At 32.1% G+C, this 23,745-nt stretch overlaps 1 protein-coding gene and 1 pseudogene across 2 annotated transcripts; one reads left to right on the top strand and one right to left on the bottom strand.

Moving 5' to 3' along the window:
- Positions 1–3,501: 3,501 nt before the first annotated feature.
- Positions 3,502–7,572, top strand: LOC143533071 (protein LAZY 1-like). Its single transcript, XM_077027941.1, has 4 exons — positions 3,502–3,884; positions 4,778–5,451; positions 6,333–6,567; positions 7,295–7,572. Exons 1-4 carry the CDS (start codon positions 3,794–3,796, stop codon positions 7,312–7,314), a joined length of 1,020 nt encoding a protein of 339 aa, XP_076884056.1. The 5' UTR covers positions 3,502–3,793; the 3' UTR covers positions 7,315–7,572.
- A 767-nt stretch (positions 7,573–8,339) lies between these two features.
- LOC143533091 (sphingosine-1-phosphate lyase-like) lies at positions 8,340–14,624 on the bottom strand (annotated as a pseudogene). The gene is made up of 16 exons (XR_013135292.1): positions 14,563–14,624; positions 14,282–14,509; positions 13,131–13,181; positions 12,694–12,845; positions 12,541–12,600; positions 12,219–12,443; positions 11,400–11,548; positions 11,254–11,304; positions 11,082–11,174; positions 10,318–10,444; positions 9,994–10,009; positions 9,404–9,511; positions 9,256–9,310; positions 9,000–9,146; positions 8,835–8,913; positions 8,340–8,596 (listed from the first exon to the last, which is right to left on the bottom strand). The product of XR_013135292.1 is annotated as a sphingosine-1-phosphate lyase-like (transcript).
- Between the last annotated feature and the right edge of the window lie 9,121 nt (positions 14,625–23,745).

Below are 23,745 nucleotides of genomic sequence, written 5' to 3'. Positions count from 1 at the left end.
CATATAATGAACTTATTGAAATAATTAAATGTATAAAATTTTATGTATATTAATCAAATGTCTTGAATTATTGTACTATATATTTGGAAATAATTATTGTCACGCGTATACACTAATTATATGGGCTGATGGGCCTCATGGGCCGTGACAATTCATAGTGTAGTGATATAAATAGGCACTTAGTAGCTTACATGATATTAGGTAACTATAAAACATATATTCCATAGAGAAAGCAACAAATGTAGGACATAACATTAACGTGACACAAACTATGAAATAAGTTACAAGGTAATGACACATCCTATGTGCTTCTTAGTTTAAAACTTTCCTTCAAATTTATTTTATTTTTTTACTTATAAGAATTATGATAACGGGTTGAAACATATAACTTATTTTTACTTATTAAAACATCACAGGCTAACCCATAATTAGATATTCATTTCACAAAATATTTAGTGAGATTATTTTTTTAATTTTATGAGATGTTATAACCCGTTTAAAGGCTATCTGGGTTTGGTGAAACTCATACCCGTGAATTCAGATCAAATGCATGAGAAACTTTTATTTACAAATAAAACAATCTGCTGGCTTGAGAGAATATAAGAAGCAACCAAAGAGCTTTTAAAGGTTTCGTTTACCAGAATGATAACTTTTAACTTTTAGAATTTAGTACTTGAAAAAGACTATTATAATTAAATTTTATATAAATGCGTGTGTGTCTATATTTATATGTAATAAAAACAAAATGCGTTTGAATCGAATCAAACTAAAAATCATTAATTTGTAGTCATACTTGATTACTGAAACCGAATCGAATGTGAATATCTCGAATTTCGAGATTTTTGAGTCTGGTTTCAATATTGAGCACCTCTATTGGTCGGTCCCGTTAGGAAAACATTTCAATATTATGGATGTGTATAGTAATGAAGAACCAATCTATCAAGGGACCTACATAGAGGTTATGATGAAGATCTTATTATATAATTGGCTTTCTTTTATTTGGGGCTCCTATTACCATATGAATTATAGCTTTAGAGACTAATATCATCAACATGAACTAGTGGACTTGATACCAAGCTTAACAAGAATAGACAAACAGAAGAGACACATATCAATCATTTCATAGGATTCCTTCCCTCATGTATATTTTTAATTGGGTCGATTCAGGTTGTTTTAATCTCCAATGTAAGAAAACGAGTTAAAAGGAAACACGTTAAAACTCGAAAGCGACATATATATTTTTTCCTAATAATTGTTTCCAGTCAACAAATTTAGCCCGTGTAATATTGATATCTTAGCAGAGGTCACAAATTCGAGTTGTATACCTCGTTTAGGGTTATGTTTTATCTATAATAATTGGTCTATGAGCATTGCAAACGAAAAAAAATAAGTTAAAAAAGAATGAGTTAAAAGGATTGAAAGTCGTCCGAAGTGTATTTGCAATGTGTATATGATATTAATAAATTTTTTATATCAGATCTAACATTGTTATTGTTAATATTTAATATATCTTTGTGAAGCAACCTCTCTATCTTCTGGGATAGAGGTATGGTTTGTCTACATCTCACAATCTCCAGACTCTACTAATAGCATCACCATTGGAATGATATCTACTGGGTATGATTGATTGATCTTAGTGAATATTGTTTCTAGACAACCCACCATTTGCCACCTCCACATCACATTCTTAAGGAGTATAACAAGGGTTGTTCACGAGCCAAGCCAGGGCGAGCTAGCTTTGTCTCGATCTTGACTTAGTTACAAACCTAGCCAACTATGCTCGATCCATTTTTAGTTCGAACTATTAAGATAGTTCTAAGTGTTGGTAAGTTTTGGATCTCAAGTCACAACTTGGTGACCTTGGAGGACTAATATTGACAAATCAGTCATAATTTATCAAGTTTTCTAATTACATTGGAATTAGATTTGGTAATGTTTTGACTACAAAGTTAAGGTTAGTCGGTTACACAATGTAATCAAGTTTTTTAGTTATATTTCTAAATCAATAAGACGTTTGGGAGTTATTCAAATATCAATTCACCACCTTACCACATATAATATATATATTGGTAGATTTTACCACCTAGAACATCAAAAACTTGTTTGTAAAACATAAGATTCTAAAAATGTATCAATCCATGAATAGAAGGTACATGTGTATTTTCATATTCATAACTATTTTTAAGGTAATATGTTGATGTTCATTAAATTGTATTGTTCTTCTGATTTTATTTGTAAACAAAGTAAAATTATTTATTAATGTAGGACCATGCTTGATGTGACCAAATTGCTCAAAATAAATGCATCCAAATTAGCATGAAGTTGTATCTTTAAGCATTAAACAATAAAGTACAAGCTTGAATAAATGCATCTTCATGTCCCAAATTGCTCAAAATAAATGCATCCAAATTGTTCATGTTAACATCAACCTAATCATAGAGACCATTTCATTTTTAATTGTAACTAGGGGTGTAAATGAGTCTCAAATAAAGCTCGTTTAGTTATCGAGCCCAAGCTCGAGCCTTGTATGTGAAGCTTGTTTAGGCTTGTTGAGCTTTAACGAACCTTGTGTGTTTAAATTCTCTCTTTTAGACTTCTATATATTAGTTTTACACAGGGATGCAAACAAGGCGAGCTACTCGAGATCGGCTCGTTAAAAGCTCGATTGAGCCGAGCTTTTTAATAAACGGGCCCGAGCCTGAGCTTCACTTATCGAGCTAAAGCCGGCTCGCGAGCCTAAACGAGCATGTCATTGATATAATTTTTAAAATATATATTTATTTAAAATATATATTTAATCATTATCAATTAATATATATATATATATATGTATGTATATATGTTATGAAAAAATAAATAAAAATAACTAAATAATATATGTTATTTTATACATAAAATTATAGTAGAAAAAAAATGTAAAAATAAATATATTTATAACGAAATTGATAAATCGTAAACGATCCGAGTCCGAGCTCGAAAATAGAGCTCGAAAAGAGTCGAGCTTGAGCTCTGTGCAAGTTAAACAAGCCGAGCTCGAGCCTGGTCGAGCTCGGGCTCGACTCATTTGCACCCCTACTTTTACATCACCTAGTTGAGATCGAGCCGAGCTTCATCTCGTTTAAGGTACTACATGAGCTTGAGCCGAGCTTAGGCTCGTTTAAAGTTTTTCTTAAATCATATAAAATTTAATAATTTAAAGCGTATATTAATTAATAAATGAGCCGAGTTCAATCTTGAAAAAACAATTGACGAGCCGAGCTCGAGCCCTCATATGTCAAAACGAGCTGAGCTCGGGCTTGGCTCATTTACACCCCTAATTTGTAACACATAAACTAGCAAGTTCGAACGAGTTCCGACTCCCGTCACCACCATCACAACCTAATGTAACTAACATTCATGAAATGTCTTTGACAGATTTCAAATACACTGCACAAAACCTAGGATCAACTCACAAATGCATGCATATTGATATTAAAACACATCACATAATATGTCAAAACATAAAGTAAAGGTGACTAATTAACCATTGACTATTTGACCAAATTATTTGATCTTTTGCACATGCATCCAGCCCCTTAACTTTGTTATTTTCTATATGTTTTTGTCTAAAAGCCATGAATTGGAACTTCATAAACATATACTAAATATCATAATAAATAGGAACCTTTCATCTACTTTCACATTATCATACATCTTATTATTCATTAAGCTCTCTAGAGGATTCAAAATGAAGGTAATGTTTTAAATATTTAGAAAATAATATTGTTGCATAGTTATAAACTTATAATGATTCATGCTTGACTATGTTTTGTTTCAGTTACTTGATTGGATGCAGCATAAGTTTAGGCAGACGAACAATGAGCCGTCGACAGAATTCGCTCCAAGTAAGTTATTCGGCTTGTATTCAACACGACTCGTTTTTCTCAATTTTATTATTTTGTAAGTTTTTCTTTACAAAAGCATAGAATAATAAGTTACAATTAAACAATCTCAATATTTTATGTGTATCTTAGATAGTCATATAACACATTATCAAACTAACAGTATATAAGTTAATGAGCTAACAATATGAGTCTCTAATCTCTATCCACCTTTTCTATTAATATATCTATATATTTAGTAGGAGTGTTCATAAACTGTTGAAACCACCTAAACCGCTTCCTTCGAAGGAAGTTGTCAGGTTTGGTTTTAACGGTTTGACGGTTTGGAACTTGGAGCCTACGATTTATTATTTATGTTTTTGTTTTTAGGAATATAAAGCTATGTAATATTTCATATTAACAAATATCATTTCTTTTAAATTTATACAAAGTTATGCTTCAAAAAAAATTTATTTTGTTTAAAACCGACAAAACCGAACCGTCAACAGTAAAACCGTGAAAATCACCAGTTTGGTTTGTGTGTTTCCCAAAACCGTAATAACCAGTTAGGCTGAAAGTTTTGCGTTAAAACTGGCAAACCGGACCATGAACACCCTTACTATTTTGAGGTGGCAATTAAAACTTATTTACTAATAAATGGGTTGATTCGGGCTTTTTTTATATCAAACGGGCCAGAACAAATACAGCGCAAAGCCGTAGACGGGCTTAAAGTCGTCCAAAGTCTCTTTTTAATCCATACAACCTCCTAAATCTTTTTTACTCAAAGAGATTTAGATTATTGTTGCAGTAATATTATCTTGTAAATACAAAAAAAAAATCCCCAAATTTTTTTTTTTGGGAAAATGACCCGTTTTAACCCGAACCCGTTATGACAGTGTTCTATAATTAATGAGCAGGGAACTCTTGCTCATGTCTTCCGGGCCAGCCGTCATTCGACGACATACAACTCTATCCCAAATCACACTACTACGCAAAGACTTTAAACAAACCGCAACGAGAAGGGCAGTTTCGTAAATCGTTCACATGCATCGAAACCGCAAAGCAAACAACAGCCGAAGAAGAAGACTCGGCTGCTGTTTTCTCTGAACTGTTTCATGGGTTCCTTGCAATAGGAACCTTAGCTGCAGAAACAGTAACTAACGAACCGAAAACACCAACTTTTTCCACTTATAATATCGAGGAAGAAAGTCAAGAAACCGAACCGACAGATGATGAACTAAAACTCATTAATGATGAGTTGGAAAAGGTTTTGGAACCCGAAGGTAGGGAAAGTGGAGCGGCTGTTTGTCCGCTGCAAGACTATTTGTTCGGTTCGGTTATTGAGTTGTCGGAAACAGTATCAGTATCAGTAACAGCAAAGAAAGACAAGGAGCATAGGACATCACTTGGAGAGCTGTTTCAAAAGACTAAAGTAGTTGAAGAGGTTATTAATGGCGGAAAATTTATTAAAACCGAAAAGATTAAAGAGAAAGAAAGCGAAAAGTCTGCTGTTTGCTTGATGAAGAAAATACTTAAAGGAAGAACACATTCCTCTAAGCACTCCACGGGCGATAAAAAGCCGTCGCGGAAGGTATACTAGTCGTGTCCGTTCGTTTAACTTTAACTGAACAAACGATCGAACACAAACAATTAAACGAATGAAGGTTTTTTGTTCGTATTTGTTTGTGTGATTTGCTAACAGTAATTTAAATGAAAATATTAATAGACATACATAACTTAGCTAAAACCGTTAAAAGTAAATGTGAACAACAATATGCAGGGCCTAAACAGTTATTAAAACTATAAGATTTAAATTGTAATGAATATATTAACGAGCTTAAAAAAATGTAAATTAATAAACATAAATGAGTGTAAGCGAACGGACCTAAACTAGTTTAAATGAATGAATGAGACATGTATTCGTATTCACTCGTTTTAACTAAATGAACAAAAAAGCTACATTCATGTTCGTTTGTTTGCTAAAAAACGAACTAGTTTAAATGAACAAACAAGACATGTATTCACACTCGTCCTAAAAACTTAAAAGAATATATTAATGAGCTTAAAAAATGTAAATTAACAAACATAAATGAAGGAACCTAAACTGGTTTAAATGAACGAACGAGACATGTAAAATATATTAATTCGTTTAACTATATGAACAAAAAGTTAAATTCATTTTCGCTCATTTGCTAAAAAAACGAACTAGTTTAAATGAACAAACAACACATGTATTATGTATTCACGCTCGTTCATTTAAACTAAATGAACAAAAAAGTTATTATTAGACTATATTATTAGCTTGAGCCCACGGGCCCAAACCCTATATACCTAGTGGCTGGCACGTGGGCTCACACTAATTATATAGTCTAATAGTTATGTTCATGTTCGTTCGCTTTCCACCGAACGGTTCACTGAACGTTAATATTATTCGAGTACATTTATAACATGTTATGTGGAACATACATGCAGATTTTACAAATGTTTCATAGGAAGGTTCACCCTGAAGGACATCCTATTGAACCAAAGTTCGAAAATAATATAAAACATGTTGCAGAAGGCAACATGTTGTCTGAAGATGTTATATTTCCTATGGTGGATATTACTAAAAATGGTGCAAACTGCACTGTGGGCCACATGCCATCTGGATGTTGTGTGACTGATTCAGATGGGAACAGAGAATGCTGGATCAAATCAGATGCTGACTGTAAGTGTGTCTAAACACTCACCATATATTAATTAAATATAAAACATATAGATTTTAATATTTTAAGATTTATTTTTATATAATATAATATTGATAAGTCTTTTTTTCTTTTGTCTAAATGCATATATGCGTTGAGGCGAAATGTAAATGTGTAATGCAGTTCTCATGATTCTTAACATAATATTGGTTCTTAAAAGAATATGCCCCTATACACACACATGCATATCTATATGTATATGCTTTCCATATTATAATACATATAAGGAGGATAAAAAGTAATTTTACATAGTTTTAAAAGTTTAGGTGATTGCAACTTTTAAAACGATTTAAAAAATATGGTACAATCGATTTAAATATACTGTTGACTTTTAAACCAACTCCCCCTCCCCCCCCCCCCATGATTTTTAAACGGGCATAACTATTTTATACGTTAATATTATAAAATATATTACAATATAAAAACGGAAATTTTATTCTCTATAATTTGAGTATGGTATTGCAATAGTTTTTTTTCTAATTCAATAAAATTTATCATGCTACGTGATTATAAGAGTTTGTGTTCCATGTCGCATAGAGACCGTTTTATGTATGACACTTAAAGCAATAAGTATACGTGTTTATACGATTTTGGCAGTTATTACTTAAAATTGGTTTTGTAGGATCAACCTCTGTGTATATAAAACTCTAACCAAAAGCAATGTTATATTTATTATTTGTTCATGTGTAGACTTGGTGCTGGAACTGTAGAAGTCAAAAGAAAAACAAAAGTTGGCATGCAAAGGTTGTGATTGGTTGAATTTGGGCAACAAGAAGCAAGATATGATGTTTGTGAGTGCATGATATTTTATTTTATTTTTCATTTTGGTAAGTAATATAATGACAAGTGTTATATGAGCATTGTATTGTTAAAGTTTGTGAAGTTGAAGAGAATAAAAGGGAATATATATGCTTCATGTATAACTTATATTCCTTAAGATGCTTGAATTTGTGCAATGTTTTGTGGATTTAATGAAGTTTTTATTTTTTTTTATCTTCCATATAAACATATATTCATCAGAAGATTCAAAGAAACTCGGAGCGTCTAAGTTGCTTGTTACATGGTACTCAGTCTAGGGGTGTGCGTGATGCGGTTCGGTACGGTTTTTGGCTAAAACCAAACCGAAAACCAAAACTTCGGTTTCTGGAGTTTTTGAAAGCGTTCGGTTTCGGTTTTGGTTTCGGTTTTTTCGGTTTTTGCCATTTGAGCTTGAAAATTTTAGGCCGAAAAAAAAGTTAGCAAAAAATAATGAATTTAGGTATAAATAATTTTGTTAATTGTAAAATTATAAAATGTTATACATTTGATCAAAAATATTGGAGTTGCATATTTATTAAATTCTTATAAATTACTTAATATAAAATATAAAAAAACAAAAATTTAGGAATTCGCTTCGGTTATGTTTTTTCGGTTTTTTTACATGCAAAACCAAAACCGAGCCGTTAGTGCGGTTTTTACAAAAACATAAAACCAAACCATCGGTTTTCTTGGTTTCGGTTAGTTTTTTCGGTTTCTTGCATACCCCTAGTACTCACATGTCAATGACTTAGACGGACCGGGGATTTTTTTTCCCATCAGTATCTTTTTTTAGGCTTGCTAACATCTATTAACAATGTATAAACTTTTTTTGGGTAGGCCACTTTAAATATGTATAACATTCATATGTAGGAAAGATATCAAATAAAAGCCACTTATAAGCATAGTATATCAAGGTTAATATAAAAAAAAGTAATAAAAAAGATGATATTTGAATTATTTTTACATATACATCAACAAACTTTGTAATTAACAGTTTACATATCATCATCACACAATTTTCAATTTCCTTTGAAAGAATTGGATCCAAATACCCCCAAGAATCATATCATATCAGCATGTATTATCCATGTAGTCTACCAGTAACTCATTAACCATACCTCTATCGGGAATCTTCCCCGCTGCACCATATATCGGTGCAAGTCCTCCGCTTATCGGCCCAGGATTCTTTTTCACCTAAAAGAATTAATGAACAATTTAACGGTAAGATAAAACACACACACCAAACAACTAAAATTTTAATTATTTATTTTATACATTTAATATTATTTTAGGGTAGTTTTGTCATTTATTATATGTGATTACATATAAAAAACAAAAAAAATACCCTCAAATAATAATAATATATAAAATAAATAAAGTGTTTTTGAATTATTTGGAAGTTCTTAATAGGCAAGAAAATTTGGAAACTTACGGTTTGCACTGACTCCTTAAGATCGTTGAGGAATTCATCAACAACAGGAACGTGTTGGAGGGTAACGCATATATGAATGCTGAAATACAAACAATAAGGTTCAAAATGTAATTTCCTGATTTTATTTAATATTATGTTACTAAACGAAATTAATACTATTTTTACCTGTTGGGTCTTTGCAAGGGACTTAAATGCCAGCCTTTAGTGGACAATATGTCATTCACTTCAAATATGTCAATAACGTTGGAGCCAAACGCAACAATTGTCATATCGGGCCTTCCGACGATAAACAATTCAGGGATATCTTTCGCGCTACAAAAGTAACAAAACATTCAAACAATGGGCAGATTAGTAAATAGTAATTTCAATCTAGCAATAATAATAATAATAATAATAATTTAATAAAAAGAAGAGCAAATACCCTTGTTGTATTCTCTTTGATGCTTCCATTATCTCTCTTGTGTGTTCAAGGTAACCTTTGAAATAATACAAGACAATGATTATTTAACTTTATATAAAATGTAGTAAAAAGAGTGCTTAAATTATAAAATCAAAATTAAATATGTGACCTTCTTGGCCTAAAGAAATCATGGCGGCCCAAGCCCCTGCAATCATGTTTCCAGGTCAGCTACCAGCAATTGTTGGAGACACATATAGACCACCAGACCACTCGGTAACTGTGGTATTAAAATAAAATGCACTTTAAAATTCGGGTTATGCTTTATCGTTAGTGGGTCAAACACATAAGATGCGGGTTATGCTACATTGGTTTGGCTCGATTTTGGGCTCATATTGAACCAATTCGGTTTTTGAGTTCTTGAAAACCGTTCTTTTTGTGTTTTTTTTTCGGTTCTTTTTTACTGTTTTACCATTTGGACTTGAAATTTTGGATTTTTTTGTTAAATTAATGATTAACTGATTATTATACAAATGAGCCTAGTATACTTAGGTTACACTATTTATTAAATTCTTATAAATTGCTTCGAAATCAAAAAATGAAAATCCATACATTCGGTTCGGTTTATACTGCATGCAAAACCAAAACCAAAACCAAAACCAAAACCAGATCGAGAGCTCGGTTTTTACTATAACATAAAGCCAAACCATGGGTTTTTGTTTGGTTTCGGTTATGAGAAAACATAAACCCAAAGAATCTTACCAGCAACAAATTGATGCTGTTTAAGTTAGCCAAATTCCAGCACGCCAGCCACCATCAAATATGAGAAAAGCAAGGAAAGATAATAAAAATTCAAACCCAAAATAATGCATGATATACCATGTGTGCTTGTATGTATATAGTAAGAACTTATATATAGCTAAGACCAAACATCAAATTTCGGTTAGTAGATATTTTGCTAAAGAAATAATCATGGTTCACGCGTGCTATTAGAAGTTTGTAAACAGATCACACACTAAAATGTTTGAATTACAGTGACAAATTCAAGAAACATGAAACCATAGTGCAACTTAATAGAACAGTTACCTTCCGAATTTCATGGTTTCTGTATAAAACTATACTGGTCCCTTTGGGTGCCAACCCATACTTATGCACATCTGCTGATATAGAGGTCACTCCTTGGACAGTAAAATCAAACGGTGGAATAGGATACCTGAAATAATAATACTATTATTAACAATAACAATTAAGGGAGAAGTTCACATATACCCCTTCAAACTTGTAAAATATCATATAGCCCAACTTAAAGGAATGTTTAGTTTATGACCATTTTATCCTTGTCATAAATATGATCTTATAACTGTAGCGCACAACAAATTTTAACCATGTCTCTTTTTTAGACCGATTTTATAATTTTATACCTATATGTATATTTTTCTATAAAAAAAGTTATAAAAGAAAAACAGGTTAAAGATGACAATCATGACATTTTTTAATGGAAATTGTAAATCTCATATTTAAAAAAAATTAAAAAAATACATTGTTAATGAGTAAAATATAGAACTTTAAGTTTAAAAATGGGTAAAATATGAAATTTTAGAGCTTTAGAAAATTTCGTATTAGAGCTTTAGAAAAATAAGGGTGAAATGGCCATTCTTAAATTGTTTTTAATGAAACGGGTAGGTCTGATATTTTAACTACTTTTAAGAGGATACATTATATTTTAAAACATGGGTTGAGCATATATGATATTTCTCAAGTTCGTAGGGGCATATATGAAATTCTCCCTGATAATAATAACAACAATAATAATAACAATAGTAATGAATAGAAAGCTAAGATAATCACACCCGAGTTTACGTGCAAAAGGCAACACAAAGCCACCAAGACAAAGGTCTAACAAGCAGACAAATCCCATATTTAACTGCTAATTCACCGAGCTCCTGCAAGATATAACTCCCAAAATGATCACCAGTGCACAAATCATTTAATAATTTAATGAACCGAAAACTTTGACTTTACCTCAATTGGGTCAATGATTCCATGTGGAAAACCAGGAGCCGATCCAACAATCTGATTTGCAATTAAAGTTTGAGTTGTTAAGTTTTATAACCATTCAAAAAGACTGAAAAGATGACAATCAGCAGACTGGTTCAACAACCGCGTACCATTATGGTGTTTTTGTTGATATACTTCTTGATGGCTTTAACATCTGCTTGAAATTCCTTATTTACAGGAACACGCCACAGTTTGATTTTAAAATATTGACGAGCTTTGTCAATTGTCATAAGCCGAGTGTGCAGATTCAGGGATTACCCTGCACTCAAAAATTAAAACTTTTTAGATTACAGGTAGATATTTTAACGCAAAAGTCAACTATTTACTGATAACGGGTTGACTCATTGCAGCCAGTTTTACCAGCACACCAAAAGTATCTGTTTTAAACCGTTCCATTTTGACTCGTTACCCAACCCGGCCATTTGTGAAGTCCATTTTGCATTTTGACTCGTTACCCAACCCGACCATTTGTAAATCATTACAGTTAAGAAACTACCTTATTGTATTAATAATATAATTTTTGAAACCATATGTAATGTATTAGTTATTTACAAAACACAAATATTTCCGAACAAAAAGGGTAGATTTTTGGATAGGTTGGCTGTCAGCCCAACCCGACCCGAACTGTTTAACCAGCAAATTAAAACACCAACTTAACCCGAATCCGTCTTGACCCATTACCATTCCTGCCCATTTTGTCCTAATTCATTTCAATTAAAAGATATTACCTAACTAGTTTAATAATATGATTTCTATCATATGTAACGCGTCAATTCTTTACAATACACGAAATGGACAAAACGGGTCGAAAGTTAACCCATCCTAGCCCAATCCGTTTTGACCCGTTACCCAGCATGACGGAATCACCGACCCGCCCGTATTGCCACCTTAAATGGTAAACTTAGGACAAAAAGAAGAATCAAACCCACATCTCGGGACGTGTAATATTCTTTTTCGCCCTCATATAATCACGTGTTGTTTTGACAGCAAGTAATATACTCTCGGTTCCTCCTGAAGTCATATTGCCACATATTTTCCCTCCAGATGCCTTTTCTTTACTTCCAAAAAGAGCACCAGTCATTGCAACCACTTCTGCTTCAAATCTCACAACACTCTTGAATACATCTAAATGTAACGGGTTCGTATGTGCAAACCTAAAATCAAAATATAATGTTTCAATAATCGAAAAAATTTTACGATCTTAAAAACATAGAACAGAATGTGAGTTTAAAAAAATTGAATCTTACTAACATTGAACATGCCTCGTTTATTAACGAAAAGTGACCTTCAGATTCATTTCCTCCAATATATCTGAAAAAAAAAAGCGATAAATTCGAGTGTAGAAAATAACAAAATAAATATCAAAAACTAATAATATTGCAGAAAAAGGTTTGTAGAACATACACTGTACCAGAACATCTGCCTTGCCAAGCTGGATCCTTTTGTTTTAAGTCTTCTATTTCTTCTAGAACCTTAGTTCCTAATCCCGTATTTGGGAGCTCGGTTTTCCAACCATCCCTTAAAGATTTACCAGAAGATTGTAATTTTTCAACAACCTGTGTAGTAGAATATGTTTACCATTTTTAATATAATTCATTCAAAAGATGCTACATGTAATCTAACTATCAAACCTATATTAATATCTCATTTGGATTATCATAGGTTTAGTATGTTACACTCTAAATAAATTCATCTATTTGCTAGTACTTGCTACTTGGAAGTTGGAAGATTATACTGCTTGACTTTCATGTGTATCATATGACTAATAAATCACTCGAAAAGCTTGAACTCTTAATTAATTACATGTAACCTAAATATTTGCAATTTAACGTACACCATACCTTTTGTTTTTCAGCATCAATATGCCTCTGCACACCTGTTAAGATTTTATAAGCAAATATCACTGAATATTATCCAAAATCACAACCGATGATATGTGATGCAACTAGGGGTGTAAACAAGCCGAGCCAAGCCCAAGCTTGACTAGGCTCAAGCTCGGCTCTTTTCGAATTCTTTTTCTAAAGCTCGTGAGTCGTTTTTTTCAAACTCAAGCTCAACCAGTTCATTATTTATTAATTTCACATTACACAACTGAGCTCAGCTAAGCTTTTAACTCATTAAGTCTCGAACACGAGATCAAGCCAAGCTTAGGCTCATTAAGGTTTTTTTTTAAATATATAGGCATTATTAAAATGTAAATAAAATAATTAATTAATCAATAAATAGTAAACAATCCGAGCCCGAACTGAGCTTGGCTAGTTTATTATTTATTAATTTATATACGTTTTTTTATTATTGTTATATATTTTGAAAAATATCCTTACATCTGCCTAAGCTTGATTAGTATCTTAAACGAGCCTAAGCTCGGCTGTAAAGTGTGAAATTAAAGAGCTCGAGCTACTAGGTATTGATTTCACATTACACAATCAAGCTTGAGCGAGCTTTGACTCGTTTAAGGCCCTGCGCACGAGCTCGAACCGAGCTTAGGCTCGTTTAAGAAGTTTTTTAAAAAATATATAAACATAATTAAAAACGTATATAAACTAATAAGTATGCTTGCTAATTATTAATTAATTTATATACGCTTTTAATTAATTTTATATATTTTAAAAAACTCCTTAAACAAGCTTAAGCTTGGTTCAAGCTCGTGTGCAGGACCTTAAACGAGTCAAAGCTCGGCTCAAGCTCGGTTGTAAAGTGAAATGAAAGAGGCGGACTAATTGAAATGATATTATCTAATTATCGAAACATAATATATAATAAGTGAATACTGGATCTTTTATTACTCATTAATTTATTTACGTTTTTAATTATTTTTACATGTTTTTAAAAAACTCCTTGAACGAGTCTAAGCTCGGTTCGAGCTCATGCGCAGGACCTTAAAACGAGTCAAAGCTAAAGTGTGAAACTAACGAGTTCGAACTAAATGAAATGATATTATCTATTATCTAATAATAATAATAATAAGTGAATGAATGAATAGTTACTTGACTAATGTCATGACGAATTTAATAACCGTGGCTATAACTCCGTTGTCGTGAACCACTTGAAGAACCGATTGAATGACTCTAGCGATTAAAAACGTAACGATTGGAATAATAGCGATTGCTAGGGGTTCGAATTGAGATAGGAACGTGTTCATGGAAGCTCGTAGTTGAATCAGTGTAGGAATAATAATCGAAAAAGACTCCATAGTGTGAGAGATTAATGATAGGATAATGATATAGGGATAATAATAATAATAATAATAATAATAATAATAATAATAATAATAATAATAGGTTAGGGATTAAATAGAGTTTAGAGTTTGTGTGTTGCGTAACGCGTTGGGTTTAATGGAGATTTGATGCGAAATGATAGCCGAAGGTTAATCAGGCATCACTAATTTTGACGTTATTTTACTAATCACGTGAAAATAACGTTAAAAGTGGCGGAAGGTTAATCAGGCATCATGTGGTGGCGTTGATAGCCGAAAGACTAGGGCACATGCACCAATCAGCCGGTGTCCCGATGATTGAGTGTTATGTGTCTTATGTCCAAGGCTTGATTCAAAACTACTATCGAGCCGGGGGTCTCACCGGAAGCAGCCTCTCTATCCCTATGGGATAGAGGTAAGGCTGTCTACATCTTACCCTCCTCAGACCCTACCATAGCATTGCTATTGGTGGGATATACTGAGTACGATGATGATGATGATGATGATGATGATGATGATGATGATGATGCGAAATGATGATGATAACAATGTGCTCTGTCGTTTTTTACTGCTTAGTGAAACAAGTTTTGACTGTTTAGTGGTAAATCAAGCAGGCTAGTAAAAAAGATTAAAACAGGTGTTAAAAAAATCTGAATCCTACTATCTAAATTTTCGAATTTGGATTTTTTTTAAAGACCAATTAGGTTCATTGACGGACTACTGATCCGCCCAAATATGATCAATCTATCCTCAGATCTTCAGGAGGATGTCTGGTCCAACTTAAGCCCCTTGTATGGCTTGTCATCTTCAAATTGAGGTTTTTAGATACCTCATCGTAGTCAATTAAACTAAAGATCATTGACTTCATATTCGAATTCTAATAGTTACTTTGAAAATTTTTGTATATTAGGATATCTTAATTATCTGAAAATCGGATAGTTGAAATTTCGAATACGGATTTGGATAATGATATCAACTATCTGAGATTTTGAATATCCGATTTTTGGTATCCAAATTTTTGGATATTCGTTGGGTATCCAAACCCGTGTCCGAAATTTCGGATATTTGAAAATCGGATAGTCAAAATTTCATATACGGATTTGGATAATGATATCAAATATCCGAAATTTCGAATATCCGATTTTTGGTATCCAAATTTTCGGGTATTCAGTTATGAACACACCCCTAAAGTCGAGTATGAGCTTGTCTAGACTTGAGTTTGACTTGTTTAGTTTTCAAGAGATCAAGTTGGAGCTCAGCTTTTAACAAACAAACAAAAATGAACACATTTTTTATGTGTTCATTTATGTTCATGAACGTTTGTTCATGTTGGTTCATTCATATTCATTTATTTGTGTTTGTTTCTTTATGTTTAACATAAATGAGAAAACAAGTAACGATTAAATGAGTATGATTGAAAATGACAAGCAAATGAAACCATGATGACGGAGATGCTAAAAAATAGCTTTTTAGACATATATGACAAAAGTGGGTAAGTAAACTATAGGGACGATAGTAGCATTTTATTATTCTACATATAATAAAATTACTATAAATCATATATTTTATACATCAGATTAAAACTATTAAACAATAGATTTGTTTAAATCTATAGGTCTACTTGAGCTCGAGAAGTGAAACTTGGGCTTCATCTTGTTTATTATGCAAGCTTATTTGAGTTGGACTTGATTTACCCTTTTAACAAGTTGATTTCGAGTGGCTGATTAACGCTTTTACTAGGAAATATGTTTGTTTATATACAAATCTAACTATTTATATAATTGTCTACCATAAAATCCTAGGTGTCACTCTCAGGTTGTTCCCCCCATTTTCTAGAGCCACCAGATTGTCTGGTTTATGAATAGAGGCTCCTCATGCATTTGACCCGAATTCGTGGGTATGGGTCTCACCAGTCACCAACCCGGATAGTGTTTAAATGGGTTATAACATCTCATTTATTTGTAAAACTATTTCATAATCAAACAATAATTTTCATGGGTCATGGGCCTCACCAAACCCGGATAACCCTTAAACGGGTTATAACATCTCATTTATCTGTAAAATAACTCATTAATCATCAAATAATAGTTTTCACGGGTTATGAGTATTAACAAACTCTAATAGTCCTCAAATGGGTTATAAGATCTCATTTACTTATAAACACATTCATCATCAAACCCTAATTTAATTTATCTGCTTTGCATGTTCTCTGTTGCTGATCTATCATCTCCGTCGTCGGTTAACTTCCGATAATACCCACCATCGTCAACTACATCAACGCACCTTTTTCATTAGACAAATATTTGTGTTCATGTTTGTACATTTAAAAAAAACAAGATGCTCGTGTCCGTTTATGTTTGTTCGTTAAAAATATAAAAAACCTAAACATCTCAACTAATAAAACCCAAACGTTAAAAGATATAATAACAAACTAATATATATGTATTAAATTAAAACAAAACTGCGTTAAATCGATCAAAAACAAAATTTTAAATAAACTCCCGTAACACAGGAGGATCAAACTAGTACCTAATATATTGAAACTAGGTTATAGTTTGCTTTATGATATTAATTTATATTTAACAATATTTAAGAAGAATAAGAAACTAAATATCACATAAATACAATGCAAATAAATATAAATCTAACTACACTAATAAAAGAAAATAATGAGGATGATGTGACAATCCCACATTCATTATAGCCTAATCTCTCTTCTCATTCATTCTACTTATCCACGGGTTATAGAGCAAAACCATATTAACAAATGGGTTATAATTTCCTTTCTAATTCTCTAATTTATCATCTCATTCATCTCAACTATCCATTGGTCATGAGCAAAAATAATTTTAGCAAATGGGTTATAAGTTTATTTCCAATTCTCTAATTTCTTATCTTATTTATCCCATATATCCATGGGTCATGAGACAAAACAGTTTTGAGAAATGGATTATAATTTTTTTTTTAATTCTTTAATCTCTCATCTCATTTATTATTATAGTTCACGGATAATTGGTCAAAACAATTTTTGCATATGTTGTACATAAAAAAATCAAATTTGTAAATTTGATATTTTAGACTTCTTAATGTTTATACTATATATTTTATCTTCTTTTTACCTATATTTCTGTTAATTTCTTTTAGATAATGAATTTTTTTATTTTTTATTTTTTATTATTTGACAAATTCCGTGTAATACACGGGTTCAAAAGCAGTTTCTTTATATAAAAAAATCCCACAATAGATAAGATAAAGGAATAGAAGAGTTGAATTTTAAGTAACTGTAGGAAATAAGTTTTCCTTCAGAATTAATGAAGCATGTGAATAGAGGTGCACAAATCGGTTTTTTTAAAAAAACCGGTTCGGTTATTAACCGGACCGGTTTTTTTTGGCCCGGAAAAAAACCGGTTCGGTTAATAACCGGACCGGTTAATAACCGGTTTTTGTATGTCAAAACCCTAACCGGTCTAACCGGTTAGGACCGGTTTAGAAACCGGTTAGAACCGGTTAATAACCGGTTAACCGGTTTTTTTTTAAATTAACCGGTTAATAACCGGTTTTTTTCATAATAACCGGTTTTAAAAAAAAACCGGTTTTTCCATTAACCGGTTCGTTAACCGGTTTTGGATCTAAAACTTGTAACCGAAATACGAACCGGCGGTTTGTAAACCGGTCAAACCGGTTTTTAAAAAACCGGTTTTCGTAAAAACCGGTTTCCGGTTTAAACCGGCAAACCGGTTCCCCAACCGGTTTTTTTGACCATCTCTACATGTGAACCCACTCCAAAATAAATAAAAATGTGAAACACGGTACGTTTGATGGCTACATTTAGCTATTTGTGTCTTTTCATATGAATAAATTTTTGAAGAGAATTGATACATGAACCTCGTACTATACATGTGGTCCATGATATGACATTGTGTTTGGTCGTCTGGTGTATCATAAAGCAAATATTTTCGAAATTTACAATTTTTCCGTTTTAATCACACTTAGAACATTCGGAGTCGTCTAGAGATAAAAGCACATTCAAGTTTTCCTCGATCGGGAATATCACCCTAGGTTCCGGTGATTTTTTTTGTTCTTGTTCACCATTTCTTACTGATCGCATATTGATTTTCTCGGTTTAACTTGAAATTCATAAAACGGAATTTAACAAAATGGGTGCTCATCTGTCTGGTTTGTTTGGGTTGTAACTGGGCTGATGTTAAATATTTAATGAGTTATACAAAATCTATAGCCCAATATATAATAAGGTGGTTTCCTTGGTTTAGATAATTGAATTCCTTAAAATCGAATATGCAATTTGGGTTGGTTTTGAACGGTTTTCGATTCAGTTTGTTTTTTCTGGTATAACTGGTTTGTAACCGAATATTAAACACCCCTAATGTTTATCATGTATCTTAAAAGCTCGATCTTCTAACCCGGTTCAAAACCGGAAAAAATCAAACAAACCCGAGCCGAAAGAGTTTTGTTAAACATGTTCATTCTATTGATGATTTAAGATTTTAACAATCATACACACAACTGAAATGCCCTAACCATGGTGCTCGATCATTGACCGATGACTTAATCGAGCCTGCTTTATTATGACGGACGAAGACGAACATGGCCGGAGTTCACAATGTATAAGTTTAAGTGAGAAGTTCAAACCAACTATGCCCGAACCGGTCCATGCCGGTTTTAAACTTGACCATTTGAATCCAGGAGCAGCGAGATACCAACCGAAGCTCAAGGCCCGAAGTTCTCCAAAGCTCAAGGCCCGAAGTTCGGTTTGCTGGCATATAATCTGGGCTAGTATTGAAACTATATTTAGGCCCGTTGTGGAGAAAGCTTAAGCCCATTAATTTTATTTTTAACTTTATATATATGGAATATTGGATTTTAATAATCCCTATTAAATGATATTGGCCGATAATAATTCTTATTCGTTTTATCGTCACTAGCGGTCCCAAATTCAAAAAAGTTGGCCCCCAATGGTTCCCTGTTAAAAATGACTTAGCGACGTTATAGTTTTTCTGAATTTCAAACCAATTTTTTAGGGCTTTTGATCGTTAGGAGGATACGAGTCGATTGGTGTAAAACTTAGTTTGAAATAGTGCTTCAAAATGACGAAACAATGCTTCAATTCGGGTGTTTGAACTTACAATTAACCAAAATCAAGTCTTTTGAATCATTGTTTCGAGCTAAGTTTTACACCAATCGACCTGTATCCTCCTAACGATCAAAAGTCCTAAAACATTGGTTTGAAATTCAGAAAAACTATAACGTCGTTAAGTCATTTTTAACTGGGGACTATTGGGGGCCAACTTTTTTGAATTTGGGACCGCCACCGGCGATAAAACGAATAGGGATTATTATCGGCCAATATCATTTAATAGGGATTATTAAAATCCAATATTCCTATATATATATATATATATATATACTAGGTTAGTTACCCGTGTAGCACACAGGTTAAAATAAATAAAATTATTTAAATAATAATATAACGTCAAATACAAAAAACATGTTCAACAGAAATAAAGATATATTATACGATAAAATAAATTTTACATTACACAATATGAAAATAAAAAGTTAGAAAATTCATTAATCTCTAAATATTTCTTTGTACACAGTATTTATAGTTTTACTTGTAACTTTACTTCTTATATCAAAACTTAGTAGTTTCACATTGTTTGTGATTTTAACTCTAGATAATGCAACTCATAATTGGCCACAAGTTAAAATAATTTGTTAAAAAATAAACGAACCATCTATAGTGACTGACCTTGGATTTATTAATCTTAATTGCAAAACACAAAATAAAGTGAAAATTTCGTTGTTTGAAATTAAGCATTTCATCTAAAGGTGTAGAAATTTTCTTTTTATAAATAAAAGTATGAGTTCCAGTACTATTACTTCTGAATATGATTTTCGCTTCAATAACACGGTTATCATATTGTATTTTCACATGTATTTTAGTTTCATTGCATAGACCATTTAACCGTCATCACTTTAACATCATGTTTCAGGACTAATCTATAACTTGACAACCTTAGATTTTGAGGTCATATAAAACATCAAGAAATAAGTAGTTTCTTGTAATGTATCATTGTATGTATGAGAGATACCATATGAGTAATGGTAACATTTTTCATCTCCCGGAAACATGGATAATAAACATTTGCTAATTTCTTGAATGAACTCATTTTTTGGTGCAAGTATAACTCGTTCACTAAAGAAATTAATATATTTGAAATGTTTAAAAATAGAAGGATATACAAAGTCAATTTATCATATGATTAACAATGTGTTAATGTCTAACGTTTGTATTTCTAAGGTAAGAAGTTGATTTATCCATCTAAAAAACCAAAACATGTAGTCTAGTGTTTATATATTTTTGTAGATTTTTAGGATGATAAACTTAACATAAACGATGGGTTGATTAAAAAGTAAATTAAAAAAAGAAGTTGCAAGTGACTCTTTTTTTAAACCAACCCGTGGGCCGAAACTCATTCTAATTATAAATTGTTTTAACCTGAATCATGCTTGATACTTTAACCAGTTATAAAAACCCGCTCATTTAAATTAACATCAACACTGATAATACATCAACAATAAATTTGTCTTTTAAGGGTTTGAAAGATAAAAACTTGTAATTTAGTAAATATTATATATATTTAATAAGTTAAAGTTTATTAAAATTTAAATTTTAAATTAATTTTGTCTCTTCATCTATAATACCATTTCTTATAAAACCTCAACATTAATTAACTAATATAATATATTTAAAACCTTACTTTTTGAAATCATTATTCAAAATTAACATGAAAATTAGTTACTTATAAAAACCTAATATTAATAACTAATTAGGAAAGAATTTTAAAACTTTAAATTAGGAAAGAATTATAAAAATTGTATAAATTGGATGTGGCTCAATGGTAGAGCACTCACTTTACAAGTGAAAGATAGGGGGTTCAAACCTCACCATCACCAAGTTATATGGGAGATATGAGGGATGACCCTGGTTTGCCAGGGTTCGAGTCCTGATCTCACCCGGTTTTACCGGCTCCTCGCTGTCGTGCCATTTGGCGGGCGTGGGGGTCGAGTTTTATCCGGTGAATCCCTCAATAGGTGGACCGCTAGGGGCTCCGTCCGTCCGGACTAATGGCCGGCTCGGGCTACCTTTAGCCAATGGGGGCCGCGTACGGAGTATCCGGCGTTACTTAGTTGGTCGTTTAAAAAAAGGGAGAATGAAAGATTGAAAAGAAAAAAAAATATAATTATTAATAAGAAAGAGAAATTGTATTTAATATGAGTAAGAAGAGAGAAAATTTTGTAAAGATCATCATGGTAATAACATGTGACACTTAAAAAACTTTGTTTATTATATACTATAGATTTTTAGCACATGATTTACAAGTTTGAGACCAAAATATTTTATACTCTGTTGGGCTCACTTGTCAATTGCCATTAACGTATTGAATATTTTTGTTTGTTTTTGTAATATGTACATTTAATGAATAATATCAATATCTTGTAATGTTCTTTTAGGGCTAACTATTAAAATAAACAAGTTTGATTTAAAAAATTTTCATAATAGACATGTTAAATTTACCCTACATTCATCCAATCATTAAGCTTTTTGTCCAATAAACATGTGACATGTCAGCGAAGCCAGCCAAGCCTTAGCCGCCGCTTTATGGGCACGGAATTTTGTGAAAAGTAAACGGGGCCCACTTTTAACATATAAAACTCGACACGTGTCAAAGACGGTTAAACTTAGCCTACTTCTCTGGTCATTTAGCCGGCTTCGAGATACGTGTCTATTCACTTAGACGGCTCTATGTATTCCTTCTTAGCCATTCAATTTTTTTTTTGTTTTAGCGGTCAAAGAATAAAATACTTACCTACCCAATTAAATACATAGCTAGCTTTCATATTTTTCTCTCTTAGGCGTAATGTTTTTAGGCGTCAAAATTAAATTGTTGGTTCAACATCAAACTCTAGGTATGATCTCGATTATCCCTGTTAGTTGTTTGAATCTGAATCCGTTTGCGTTTGATTTTGTAATGTATGATTGATTAAGTAGGTTTTGATTTATTATATAATATAGAGCTAGCTAGATACTTACTTGCTTTCTTATTTAGTTAGGGTTTTGGTTAGAATTAGGGGTAAATGCTTAATTATTATTATCATTATTATTGAAACAACGTATTTACAACAGCAGTCGGTTATCGGTGGTGGTGTACCGCTGCTAATAATATCAGTGTTTTAACACTTGATAATTAATTGTCAATTGTTAGTGTTTAATGTTAGCTACTATTATTAATCAAATCAGTTACTACTTACTTGCTACAACTGTTAGTGTTTTGCAAAATGATAAGTTGTTGATAGTTTGTTTGTGTAGTTAAATTGCTAGGGGAAAGTTTAAAAAATTGTTACTAAACAGTGTAATTATATATACGTGTAGAACATAATTAGGCTTTCTTTGAACCTCATTGACCTGTACCAATGTGTTAACATCCAACGTCCGACTTCATTAGCTTTACCTGCATTTGTCATCAACAAAAACAAAAATTAGCCAATGCTAAGTGAGGGTTAAATGAACACAGGTTATTAAACATCTAGTCGCTTTACAATACAGTCGTTTGAAACACACGTCACACCACTTTCAAGTTTTCCGATTCGTCCAACTCTGTTACAACTTTGCCCTACCTGTTCTATTTATTATAGAAGATCGCACTCGCAAAGATAACTAAATCTCAACGTTTACAACTGTGTTTTTCCTTAAAAGTCACACACACACACTTCATGACTGTTCTTGGAATGATCACATTTCTACTCTGTATTTCGCTATTCCATATTTAATCAGAGCTCGGTAATTCACTTCAATCTCTAATGACCACACGATGAAAATCCGGCAAGTGTTAGCATAACATAGCAGTACACAAATTAGAAACACTCACCTTCACAATGCCATGATCCAGCTCAATTTACCATCTCTTGGGTTGCGTATCACTCTTACAACCCTACTAATTTTCCATGACATCCCAACCTTAACTAGCTTGTTAATAAAACACAAAGACATATGTAGTAAAATAATCAGGATTAATGATAATGCCTCATAAATGATGGTCAATAGTTAATATAACATCCCTAATTACAGAGCGAGTCATTCACCTTAGATTGAGGGTTCTTTAGCGTCTTGAACGGTATTCCCAAACCGTTGACTTCCTGAAGTCAAACACGCACTAAGATAAATTGATGAATCTGAT

The sequence above is a fragment of the Bidens hawaiensis genome, unplaced genomic scaffold (assembly GCF_021521415.1).
Source record: "Bidens hawaiensis isolate Kalapana, Puna unplaced genomic scaffold, B.hawaiensis_p1.1 tig00009618_1, whole genome shotgun sequence".
Lineage (NCBI taxonomy): Eukaryota > Viridiplantae > Streptophyta > Magnoliopsida > Asterales > Asteraceae > Bidens > Bidens hawaiensis.
The sequence above is the reverse complement of the archived record's forward strand: the minus strand, read 5'-3'. Positions and strand labels throughout refer to the sequence as shown.

What these genes read in the sequence shown, in the direction of transcription:
- LOC143533071 (XM_077027941.1), top strand. Translation starts at nt 3,794, where the DNA reads ATGCTTGACTATGTTTTGTTTCAGTTACTTGATTGGATGCAGCATAAG. An exon ending in GTCGACAGAATTCGCTCCAA is followed by an intron (nt 3,885 to 4,777) that starts GTAAGTTATTCG and finishes ATTAATGAGCAG; the next exon opens with GGAACTCTTGCTCATGTCTT. An exon ending in GATCAAATCAGATGCTGACT is followed by an intron (nt 6,568 to 7,294) that starts GTAAGTGTGTCT and finishes GTTCATGTGTAG; the next exon opens with ACTTGGTGCTGGAACTGTAG.